Below are 10,924 nucleotides of genomic sequence, written 5' to 3' on the forward strand. Positions count from 1 at the left end.
GTCCTAGCTATTCCAGATGCTGAGATCTGAGGATTGCCATCTGAAGCCAGCCTGGACAAATAAACCCATGATTCCAGGAAGTTGTTTGGAGTCTGAAAGATCTGTTAAGTTCAGAATCATTATCATCAGCAAATAAAGGATAATCTAATCTCTTCTTTACTTAAATTCCTTTCCTTTTGCCTGCCTTATTGCTCTAGCTAGGATTTTAGAACCATACTGATTAAGAGTGGGTAGAGGGGCTCAGTGGTAGAGTGCTTGCCTAGCATGCATGAAGCTCTGGGTTTGATTCCTCAGTACCATGTACACAGAAAAAACCGAAGTGGCGCTGTGGCTCAAGTGGCAGTGTGCTAGTCTTGAGCACAGACAGGTTCAGAGACAGAGCCCAGGCCCCGAGTTCAAGCCCTGGGACTGGCAAAAAAAGCAAACACAAAACGAAACAAAAGAAAACAAAAAAACAGGGAAACCGTTTGTTAACAATGTTGGTTATGGGGCTCTGGGCGAAAGAGGAAAACATACATTGTCTAATACTCCATGTAGCCTAATAGAAGGCTGCTCAGTGGAGAGGAGGGAGCCGTCCTTCAGAGCAAAGAACACACCGTGCAAGAGGAAGGCAAGGAAGGACCCTCTCGCCCCTCACCCTCAGAAGCGCGTTTACAAAGGATTCAAGGTCCTTATAACGGAGTCGGATCCTCCAGCAGCCTACTACAGCGTACCCACTGGGGCGCATGCGCAGATAATCATCCGGCCCAGGGAAGTGGCGAAGGCTGGGTTCCGACTCGGCCTTACCCATGAGCCTTTGGGGGTAGGCTTCCTAGTATACGACGGAAGTCGCCGCTCTTGGTTTCCGGCAACAAAACAGCGTCCGCCGCACGACCCGGAAGTGTTTCCATTTTGCGTCGTCGGGGCTCGTCGGCCACCCGCTCCCGTAGACTTGCCGCCATGGGCTCGTCTAAAAAGCACCGCGGAGAGAAGGAGGCGGCGGGGACGACGGCGGCGGCCGGGACTGGGAGCGCCAGCGAGCAGCCACCGCGCCATCGGGAGCACAAAAAACACAAGCACCGGAGTGGCGGCGGCGGCGGCGGCGGCGGCGAGCGACGAAAGCGGAGCCGGGAGCGCGGGGGCGAGCGCGGGAGCGGGCGGCGCGGGGCCGAGGCCGAGGCCCGCGGCGGCGCGCACGGGCGGGAACGAAGCCAGGCCGAGCCCTCGGAGCGGCGTGTGAAGCGGGAGAAGCGGGACGATGGCTACGAGGCCGGTGAGGGCGGGTCTTGGGCAGGGGGCGGGGCGGGGGTGCCAGGTTGCCGCGGGGGTGGAGGCGGGCGGGGTGGGGGGGGAGTGTGGTCCGGGATTGCCCGGAGTGCAAGCCTGCCAGCCAGGCTGTCAGATTCCATGCTGTCTTAATCAGGATTTTGCCCTGATGGTGGTGGGTAGCTGGGGCTTAAAGATGGGGAGATGTTTTTTTTTGTTTGTTTGTTTTCCAGTCCTGGGGCTGGAACTCAGGGCCTGGGCGCTGCCCCTGAGCTTCATTTGCTCAAGGCTAGCGTTCTACCACTTGAGCCACGGCACCACTTCAGGATCTTTCTGTTTATGTGGTACTGAGGAATCGAACCCAGGGTTTCATGCATGCTAGGCAAGCATTCTACCGCTAGGTCACACTCCCAGCCCCTTGGGGAAAGCTAGTGGATCTGATCGGTATTTCCTAGAGACCGTTGTTCAAACCTAGGGCGGTAGACCTTTCTTTGGAATTAGGAGGGCAATTAAGCACCGACCAGAGGAGAGATGAGGGTGGCTGCACCAGGAGAGTGGGATGGAATGGAGAGATGTGGACAGATTTAAAAGATGCTCTGAAGAAGGAATTAAAAATGTGGTGTTTGAGCTGGGCACCGGTGGCTCACGCCTGTAATCCTAACTATTCAGGAGGCTGAGCTCTGAGGATCATGGTTCGAAGCCAGTCCAGGCAGGAAAGTCTGTGAGACCCTTATCTCCAGTTAACCACTAAAAACCTGAAGTGGCACTGTGGCTCAAGTGGTAGAGCACTTGCCTTGAGCTGAAGGGCTCAGGGACAGGGCCCAGGCCCAGAGATCAAGCCCCACAACTGACCAAAAAAATAAAAAATAAATGTGGTGTTTGGGAGATGTTGGAAGGAAAAAGAGGAGTAGGGAATGACTCAAATTCTGGGTTGAGCAGCTAGGTGAATGATGTCATCTGTTGAAAATGAGGACTTTACTTTGGGGAAGAGAAGCAGGTTTGAGGCAGAGGGAAGATAATGGAGGTCGTTTTGGAAAGTATTGAAGTTGATGTGCAGAGAAAGCCAAGATATAGGTTGGATAGAGTGAGTAGTTAGGTTGTTATCAAAGCTCAGTGAAGGCTGGGAATGTGGCTAGTGGTAGAGTGCTTGCTTAGCGTGCATGAAGCCCTGGGTTCCATTTCTCAGTACCACATAAACAGAAAAAGCTGGAAGTGGCACTGTGGCTCAAGTGTTAGAGTGCTAGCCTTGAGCAAAAGCAGCTTAGGAACAGTGCCCAGGCCCTGAGTTCAAGCCCCAAGACTGGCAAAATTTAAAAAAAAAACAAAACTCCATGAGTGAAATAAAACTTGGGAAACACCAGTAGCCTAATTATGAGCAGAGGAAGGTACTACAAAAAGAGTAGCTGAAAGATAGGGAAAAAAGAAACTCCTGAGTTGGGAGTCTTGTGGGAAGGGAAAATTGCCGGGAGGAGGAGTGACTGACAGCATCTTGCTGCAGGGGAAGCAAAGCCAGAACTGAAGAGAACTTATGGAATTTGAAAATACAAGGCTAATGACCTTGGAGAGAGCCTGTATGGGTTGGGGTCCTTTTCCCTGGTGGAGAGAGGAACCAGGGGGATTACATAGGAGGAGGTAGGGTGAAGGAGAGTATGCATTACAGTGGCTGCTGGTTAAAGGAGCTCCAGCTGAGCTGTCTTCCTTTCTGGTGTTTGGTGAAGTTATCTGCTGTTCATAAGGTGTGTGGAGGTGCTCCCAAATGCCTATTTGCACAGGTCTACGGCATCCAGCACAGAACACAGAACATGTCCCAGGAAGTGTCCCCCCCCCCCCCCCCGCCCGGTTCTGGGGCTTGAACTCAGGGCCTATGCACTGTCCCTTAGTTTCTTCAAGACTTGCATTCTTATCACTTAAGCCACAAAATGGACAGAAGTAAAGAGAGCACAGAAAGGGATGCAAAAGTTAGATTTCTTGGGTCAGAAATGGAAATACAGAGATGAGGTACTCTGGGCCTGGAATTATGGCTCAGGGTGGTAGAGATCCTGCCTAGTAAGCACAAGGTTCCTGAGTTCAAGTCCCAGTACCACTAACAAAGGAAAAATTGGTGGTGGAATAGAAGGACACCAGAATCCAGGCACTGGTGGCTCATGCCTGTTAATCCTAGCTACTCAGGAGGCTGAGATCTGAGGATCACAGTTCAAAGCCAGACCAGCCAAGAAACTCCATGACTCTCTTTTATCTCCAATAAACTACTCAAAAAAGCTTGAAGTGTTCCTGTGGCTCAAGTGGTAGAGCACTTACCTTGAGCAAAAAGAAGCTCAAGGACAGGGCCCAGGCCCAGAATTCAAGCTCCAAGGACCCACTTAAAAAAAAAAAAAAAAAAAAAAAAAGAGTTGCTGCTGCTTTTTAGCTCAGGAGGAAAAAGACTGTTTGCTAGTATTACCACAGGCCCAGGTGGTAGTGAGAGGCCCTGGTCTTTGACCCTGCATCTAGAGTCAGAGTTATAGGCCTCTTGGCCCTTTGTTCAGCCCCTGAACCATGTTTCTTTTTGTTCCAGCTGCCAGCTCCAAAACTAGCTCAGGAGATGCCTCATCACTCAGCATTGAGGAGACCAAGTAAGTACTAGTTACCTTATAGGTCTCCTGTTTGCTGGGACAAGCAATTCTGTGAAGCCCCTGAGGAGGGTATCTTCTATGAAAGCATGCCAGTTGAGTTGGAGGGTAATAGGAGTCATTTCACCCAACCATTGGAGTTTCAAAGGTGAAAACTAAGACCCAAGAGAGGGAGGATGGCATTCACTGGCTGGGCTAGGCTAAACCTAGTGCCCACGTTCCTGATATAGAGGCCTGTGTCCTTGGTGCCTTGGGACTACCCACTTCCATTCTTTTTTCACCTCTTGCTTGTTCAGAAATAACATCTGATGCCCTATTTCTTAGCAGTCCCTAACACTTATGTTTCTTGTCCTCAGTAAACTCCGGGCAAAGTTGGGGCTGAAACCCTTAGAGGTCAATGCCGTCAAGAAAGGTAAGTGTAGAGCTAAGGATGGGGGCTGAAGGCTGGCATCTGTGGGAAGAGGGCATTTGAAGAGTTGGGGTTACAGCACAGAGTTAGCACCACTTGGTGGCGCTGTGTATTTCTCCAGGCTCCTCTTTGCTGCCCCCAGTGGGGATCTAGGGCCGCTTACTTGTGCATCCATGGCGTCCTTGCTGTAGATATTCAGAAGGATGTGCACATATATTGCAGCTGTGTTGTTTGGTTTTTAAAGAAACCTGGTTCGAGGAACTTCAGAGTACATAGAGGGTTCTGTCTAGAGTGAAGTGGGAGTGGTGAGATGAACGGTTCTTCCTCTCTCCTGGCCCCTTCTGGCCTTTGAGCTGGAAGGGGCAGGGTGAGTGGCTCCCTCCTCTCCCCCCAGCCATGGGCAGGCATAGCCTCACGTCTGGGCCCCCCTTCCAGAGGCGGGCACCAAGGAGGAGCCCGTGGCAGCTGATGTCATCAACCCCATGGCCTTACGACAGCGCGAAGAGCTGCGGGAGAAACTGGCAGCTGCCAAGGAAAAGCGCCTACTGAACCAAAAGCTGGGGTGAGTGTCCTGGCCAGGGAGGGGCAGAGGAGACTGCTGTCTCTGCCATAGCACATCTCCATAATGGGAAGCCTCCGTAATGGCTGGACTCCTGAGCATCCACCTTCCTTCTCTTCAGGAAGATAAAGACGCTGGGTGAAGATGATCCCTGGTTGGATGACACCGCAGCCTGGATCGAGAGGAGCCGGCAGCTGCAGAAGGAGAAGGACTTGGCAGAGAAGAGGGTGAGCACTTGGCTGGCAGGGGCTGACCCTTGCGAGGTGTGTGGGGTTGGTTCAGAAGAGGCCTAGGTTGGGGGGTCAGCTTTGGGTTCTCTGCACCTTGGCTGTCAGGCCTGTCCTTTTTGTACTTATGCTTGGTAGAGCTGCAGTTGTGTTCTGGTGGTGCTGAAGGGCCTGAGGTCCTAAATCCCTCTTCCCTGTCCCTCAGGCCAAGCTGTTGGAGGAGATGGACCAAGAATTCGGTGTCAGCACGCTGGTGGAGGAGGAGTTTGAGCAGAGGCGGCAGGTGAGGCTGCAGCGGCAGTGCGGGGTTGGGGGGTGTTCTCAGAGTTTTGGCTCCCAACTCAACCAGCCTCCCATGTAGGACCTGTACAGTGCCCGTGACCTGCAGGGCCTCACTGTGGAGCATGCCATTGATTCCTTCCGAGAAGGGGAGACGCTGGTCCTCACCCTCAAGGACAAAGGTGAGTTGAATTGGCTGCTCTGGGCACTGGGCCCCGTGTTCTGGCTCTGGAGTGGTACTACCTCGGCTCTGTCCTAGGTGTCCTGCAAGAGGGGGAGGACGTACTGGTGAATGTGAACCTGGTGGATAAAGAGCGTGCCGAGAAGAACGTGGAGCTGCGGAAGAAGAAGCCTGACTACCTGCCCTATGCAGAGGACGAGAGTGTGGACGACTTGGCACAGGCACGCTGCCAGGGCAAGGCCTGGGCTGGTGGACGGGGAATGCTGAGGAAGCCATTATTTCCTGGCTTCTTAGGATCCAGTCTGGGTTCCAATCCACCCCTCTTGCCTTGCAGCAAAAACCCCGCTCTATCCTGGCTAAGTATGATGAGGAGCTGGAGGGCGAGCGGCCATCCTCCTTCCGTTTGGACCAAGGTGGCACAGCTGACGGCCTTCGGGAGCGCGAGCTGGAAGAAATTCGGGCGAAGCTGCGGCTACAGGCTCAGTCCCTGAGCTCCATAGGGCCCCGACTTGCCTCCGAGTACCTCACACCTGAGGAGATGGTGAGCCCTCGTGCTTTTTTTTTTTGGCCAGTCCTGTGGCTTTGAACTCAGGGCCTGGACACTGTCCCTTGGCTTCTTTTGCTTAAGGCTAGCACTCTAACACTTCCAGCTTTTTCTGCAAATGTGGTACTGAGGAATAGAACCTAGGGCTTCATGCATGCTAGGCAAGCACTCTACTACTAAGCCCTATTCCCAGCCCGACTCCTCATAATTTGAATGGCACAGTTCTGACCTTGAGGGCCTGGGCATGCGCTCTGGAGAAGTGGAGGTGGTGGTGAATGGCAGCCTGGGGGAGGTTCTGGGCCAAATTGACGCAGCCTGTGGCCAGTGTGTGCCTTGTGTGAGCCACTTACCTGATCCTGGAATGGCAGTAGCAGCAGCCGCCTGCAAAGACATGCCACCAGGACTCTGCCAGTGTGGGCAGGCAGAGCTTTTCAAGGGGCACAGGAATCTTGCTGGGGAAGAACTGTGAACCAGGGCAATGGCGTTATCATCTTGGCTGAGTGAGGAGGAGTTTGGTAGCTGTAATTGGCTAGTCCTGGCTCCCCGAGGAGGGTAGTTCTCTCTCAGTCTTCTCAGTGGTGTACTGACAGTAACACCAGAAATGGTTATTGAGGGCTGTGGTGGCCCCGAGTCCCCTTCTCAATGCCTCTCCTCTCGGCCCTCAGGTAGCCTTCAAAAAGACCAAGCGAAGGGTAAAGAAGATCCGCAAGAAGGAGAAGGAAGTGGTAGTGCGGGCAGATGACCTGCTGCCTCTCGGGGACCAGACTCAAGATGGGGACTTTGGCTCCAGGTAGGCTTGGATACCTGTTGGGGCATGAGAGCTGTGGTTTCTGGGCACCAACATTCACTAGAGTGTCCTCCTTTTCCTAGACTGAGGGGCCGAGGTCGGCGCCGAGTGCCGGAGGCAGAGGAGGAAGCTCCAGAGGATGAAGATAAGGAGCCTGTGTCCCAGCCCCCCGCGTCAGATGACACCCGCGTGGAGAATATGGACATCAGTGATGAGGGTGAGGGGCCAGCAGGGAGCGAGGGGCGGGGCCAGGGCTAAGGGAGTAGTGAGCCATTGTCTTCCTCTTTCCCCAGAGGATGGGGGTGCTTTGCCGTCAGGCTCTCCCGAGGTGCTCGAGGAGGATGAGGCGGAGCAGGAGCTGCAGAAGCAGCTGGAGAAGGGGCGTCGGCTGCGGCAGCTGCAGCAGCTGCAGCAGCTGCGAGACAGTGGTGAGAAGGTGAGGCTGAGCACTCAACACCCCTGTTCTGGGGGAAGTCTCCCATTAAGCCTTGGGGTACTGTAGAGTGTAGCACCCTGTGGTGTGGGTGAGGTTCTGTGTTCAGGACCGGGGAGCAGGGCAGCCACGGGACCCGAGGCTCACAGCCTGCTTTGCAGGGACCTGGGATCATACGCAGCTCTGGTAGTTTGTGATTGTGAGATGACTGTTGGGGTGCTCAGGGACAGCCTCTCATGGGTAACATTTGAGCTTAGGGATTTGAGGAACTCGGGGATCTGTGGTGGAGGCAGGAGTTGAGAGGTACGGATGGCATGGAGGCAGCGTGGACCTCAGGCGTCCTCAGGAGGACTTTGTCTGGAGTGCTTGGACCAGGGCTGGAGCAGGGCTGAGTCGATGGTTGGTGAAGTGAGAGGCCGCCAGTCTCAGTAAGGCCAGCTTATGTGGGCCCTGAGGCCACAGCCAGCTGACCCTTGTAGATGTGTACCAGGCAGGCAGGAGGGGGGTGACTAGAAATGTGGGGGCTCTGTGGTGAGGGGGTCTTGTTAGAAGGGAGCGAGGCTGGGCGTGTGGCCTGACAGGAGAAGGGAGAGGCTGCCCCAGCACAGGCAGTAGGTGGGAGCTCTTGGTGAAGCAGGAAGTGAGAAGCCAGGTTTGAGAGGTGAAGAGTGGCCATCTGGATGCTCTCGGCCTCAGGAAGGAGCCGTGGGAGAACACGTTCTTGAAAGGAGAAAGGGGAAGCTGAGAGAGCATGAGGGGCTTTGGAGAAAGGGTTGGTCAGCAGGGGTCAGGAAGGGCTGGATGTTAAAGGGCGGTCGGGAGCCTGGAGGGCCTGGCGAGGCGGATGGGGGTGGGGACTGGTTGGCATGGCCAGCAGGAGCAGTGGGAATGGCCTATTCACTGCCACCAGGGAGGATCTGTGGGGCCCAGGTCTTAGTGGTATCACCCCAGAAACTTCGGATCTGCCCACAGCTGCTCCCTCCCCCAGGTGGTGGAGATTGTAAAGAAGCTGGAGTCACGCCAGCGCGGCTGGGAGGAGGAGGAAGACCCCGAGCGCAAGGGGGCCATCGTGTTCAACGCCACCTCGGAGTTCTGCCGCACCCTGGGGGAGATCCCCACCTACGGGCTGGCAGGCAACCGGGAGGAGCAGGAGGAGCTCATGGTGGGTCCCAACTCCCCACAGCCCTGGTGGGTTTCTCTGCTCTCCATCAGGGCCTGCTGGCCTGTGCTACGAGGTGGGGTGGGGGTCTAGGTTGACTTTGATTTCTGGCTCCAGGACTTCGAACGGGATGAGGAGCGTTCGGCCAATGGCGGCTCCGAATCGGACGGGGAAGAGAACATTGGCTGGAGCACGGTCAACCTGGATGAGGAGAAGCAGCAGCAGGATGTGAGGAGGGGTGCAGGGTATGGGCTGGATGTGGGGCCTGGGCCCTAGGGGAGGGTGCGTCACCCGCTGCCGCAGAGCCTCTGTCTCCTCTGTAGAACATGCTCTGAGGCCCGCCTGGGGACTAGCCTCATCGGGGGGGGGTGCCTGATGGGGAAGGAAGGGGCTAAGGAGCACCTGTGGCTGCTCACGCCCCACCTGTGTTATCTCCAGTTCTCTGCTTCCTCCACCACCATCCTGGATGAAGAGCCCATCGTGAACCGAGGGCTGGCGGCCGCTCTGCTCCTGTGTCAGAACAAAGGTAGTGCCAGGCTGGGTGGGTGCCTGCCTGTGGGGCGGGCCCAGTGCAGCACCTTCAGGCCCCTCAGCCCCCTTTTCCCATGGTCCCGAGCCCTCCGCCTTCCTCCCAGTTGTGGAAGTTCCAGGGAGTGCCCATGCCTCTGCTGTGCCTTCAAGGCTCTGGTCCTCTGGGAAGCAGTCGGGGGGAGTTGAAGCAGGAAGACCCTGGGGTCACCCTGCCAGCTCTGCCATCCTTAGCTCCTTGACAAGACCGGGAGTGGGCGCTGCAGGCCCCACTGGGTAGTGCCCATCTGGAGGGAGGCTGCATGGAGGCTCACGGCCCCTCTGACCTCAGGGTTGCTGGAGACGACGGTGCAGAAGGTGGCTCGGGTGAAGGCCCCCAACAAGTCACTGCCCTCAGCTGTGTACTGCATCGAGGATAAGATGTGAGTGTGGCTGCAGGGGTGCGGGCAGGCGGAGAGGCCGGGGTCGGCTTGGGCTGCCCGGGCCCCAATTCACACGGAGCCGTCTCGTCAGGGCCATTGATGACAAGTACAGCCGGCGGGAGGAGTACCGAGGCTTCACCCAGGACTTCAAGGAGAAAGACGGCTACAAGCCTGATGTTAAGATCGAGTATGTCGATGAGACAGGCCGGAAACTCACTCCCAAGGAGGTGAGCAGGGCCGTGGCGGCAGCGCAGCTCTGTCCCCCGTGCTGACCGGGGGCTGAGGGGCAGAACCTTATCTTCAGTGGGCTCTGCATGGCCAGAGCGTCCATCAGTGCCCATCTGCTGTAGCAGAAGCTCTGCCCTTGGGTGGACCAGGCCCCTGTTGCCCCTCTGCTCTATGAGCCCTGTCCCCCACGCTCCTGGTCCCCCATGCTCCTGGTCTGTCTCCAGCCCACACGAGGCATGTCTGGTTCTGGATCCCAGCAATCAGCATGTTTGTCTCCAAGCCAGTCTCACCCCTTCAGGGCCCCTCAGGTCTGGGGTGCTTTTCTCACCCCCAGCCTGAGCATGGTTTAGGTCATTTGGTCCCACGCACCCTGTTGTGTGGGTATAGGTGGCCTAGCCCGGCATGGGGCTCCTGCAGCACCCAACTCTTCTTCCTTTGCCCGCAGGCATTCCGGCAGCTGTCCCATCGCTTCCACGGGAAGGGCTCGGGCAAGATGAAGACGGAGCGGCGCATGAAGAAGCTCGATGAGGAGGCGGTGGGTGTCTGAGGGCTATGCTCAGCGGTTGGGGGTCGGGGATGCAGGCCTGCCCTGGCTGTACTGACCTCCCCCACCTGCAGCTCCTGAAGAAGATGAGCTCCAGCGACACGCCCCTGGGCACCGTGGCACTGCTGCAGGAGAAGCAGAAGGCCCAGAAGACCCCGTACATAGTTCTCAGTGGCAGTGGCAAGAGCATGAACGCGTGAGTGGGGGCCCAGGGCCTGCCCTGGCAGGGCGGGGCCGGGCTGGGGAAGGCCGTGCTTGGCCTCACGCCTCTTTTCTCTCTGCAGGAACACCATCACCAAGTGAACGGTCTCACATCCCATCCCCTCCTCAACTGTAATATTGAATAAAGCTCCCTCCTTATTTTTTCTTCCCTGGTCACAGTACAGATTCCAGGGCTAGTCCTGGGAGGGGGGCAGGCTGTGATCTCCAACAAATTGCAGAACCTCTGAGCCTCCATTCTGCAGTCAAAACCCTTGTTCTCCAGAGAACTTGGCTTTTTCATCCCTGAACACGTGCGGCCTGTGCCTGGTGGGACCCGGCCTTCAGGTGTCCTGAGTAGTGACATGGAGGTGAAGGGAGGACGTGGGCAGCCACTAAGCCACTTGCTCTCCCTCTCCCACCGGCCGAGCTGTGGGTTGCCCGCTTGTGCAGGCCCAGCTCCTGATCCCCACTGGATAGAATATTGTGACGGGAACGCCATGGCGTCTCCAGGGCTGCACAAGTCACTCCCTGGAATCTCGCTGATGGTTTGCAAGGGTGAGCAGGATGGT

The 10,924-nt window shown here is 56.3% G+C and overlaps 1 protein-coding gene across 1 annotated transcript; it reads left to right on the forward strand.

The window, feature by feature from the left end:
• The first annotated feature begins 885 nt into the window (after nt 1-885).
• On the forward strand, nt 886-10,608 carry LOC138824328 (U4/U6.U5 tri-snRNP-associated protein 1). The gene is made up of 20 exons (XM_070018141.1): nt 886-1,252; nt 3,800-3,857; nt 4,211-4,266; nt 4,699-4,825; nt 4,944-5,049; nt 5,255-5,332; nt 5,411-5,510; nt 5,588-5,730; nt 5,844-6,050; nt 6,719-6,843; nt 6,924-7,057; nt 7,134-7,276; nt 8,262-8,435; nt 8,550-8,660; nt 8,871-8,958; nt 9,292-9,382; nt 9,474-9,609; nt 10,056-10,145; nt 10,229-10,350; nt 10,439-10,608. Exons 1-20 carry the CDS (start codon nt 940-942, stop codon nt 10,455-10,457), a joined length of 2,421 nt encoding a protein of 806 aa, XP_069874242.1. The 5' UTR covers nt 886-939; the 3' UTR covers nt 10,458-10,608.
• The last annotated feature ends 316 nt before the right edge of the window (nt 10,609-10,924 follow it).

The sequence above is a fragment of the Dipodomys merriami genome, unplaced genomic scaffold, assembly GCF_024711535.1.
Source record: "Dipodomys merriami isolate MVZ:Mamm:240054 unplaced genomic scaffold, mDipMer1.0.p SCAF_128, whole genome shotgun sequence".
Lineage (NCBI taxonomy): Eukaryota > Metazoa > Chordata > Mammalia > Rodentia > Heteromyidae > Dipodomys > Dipodomys merriami.

Bases quoted from the DNA above. Each gene is read 5' to 3' on its own strand.
- LOC138824328 (XM_070018141.1), top strand. From the start codon at position 940: ATGGGCTCGTCTAAAAAGCACCGCGGAGAGAAGGAGGCGGCGGGGACG. The intron at 4,826-4,943 runs GTGAGTGTCCTG...CCTTCTCTTCAG, and splicing joins CTACTGAACCAAAAGCTGGG to GAAGATAAAGACGCTGGGTG. The intron at 9,610-10,055 runs GTGAGCAGGGCC...CTTTGCCCGCAG, and splicing joins GGAAACTCACTCCCAAGGAG to GCATTCCGGCAGCTGTCCCA.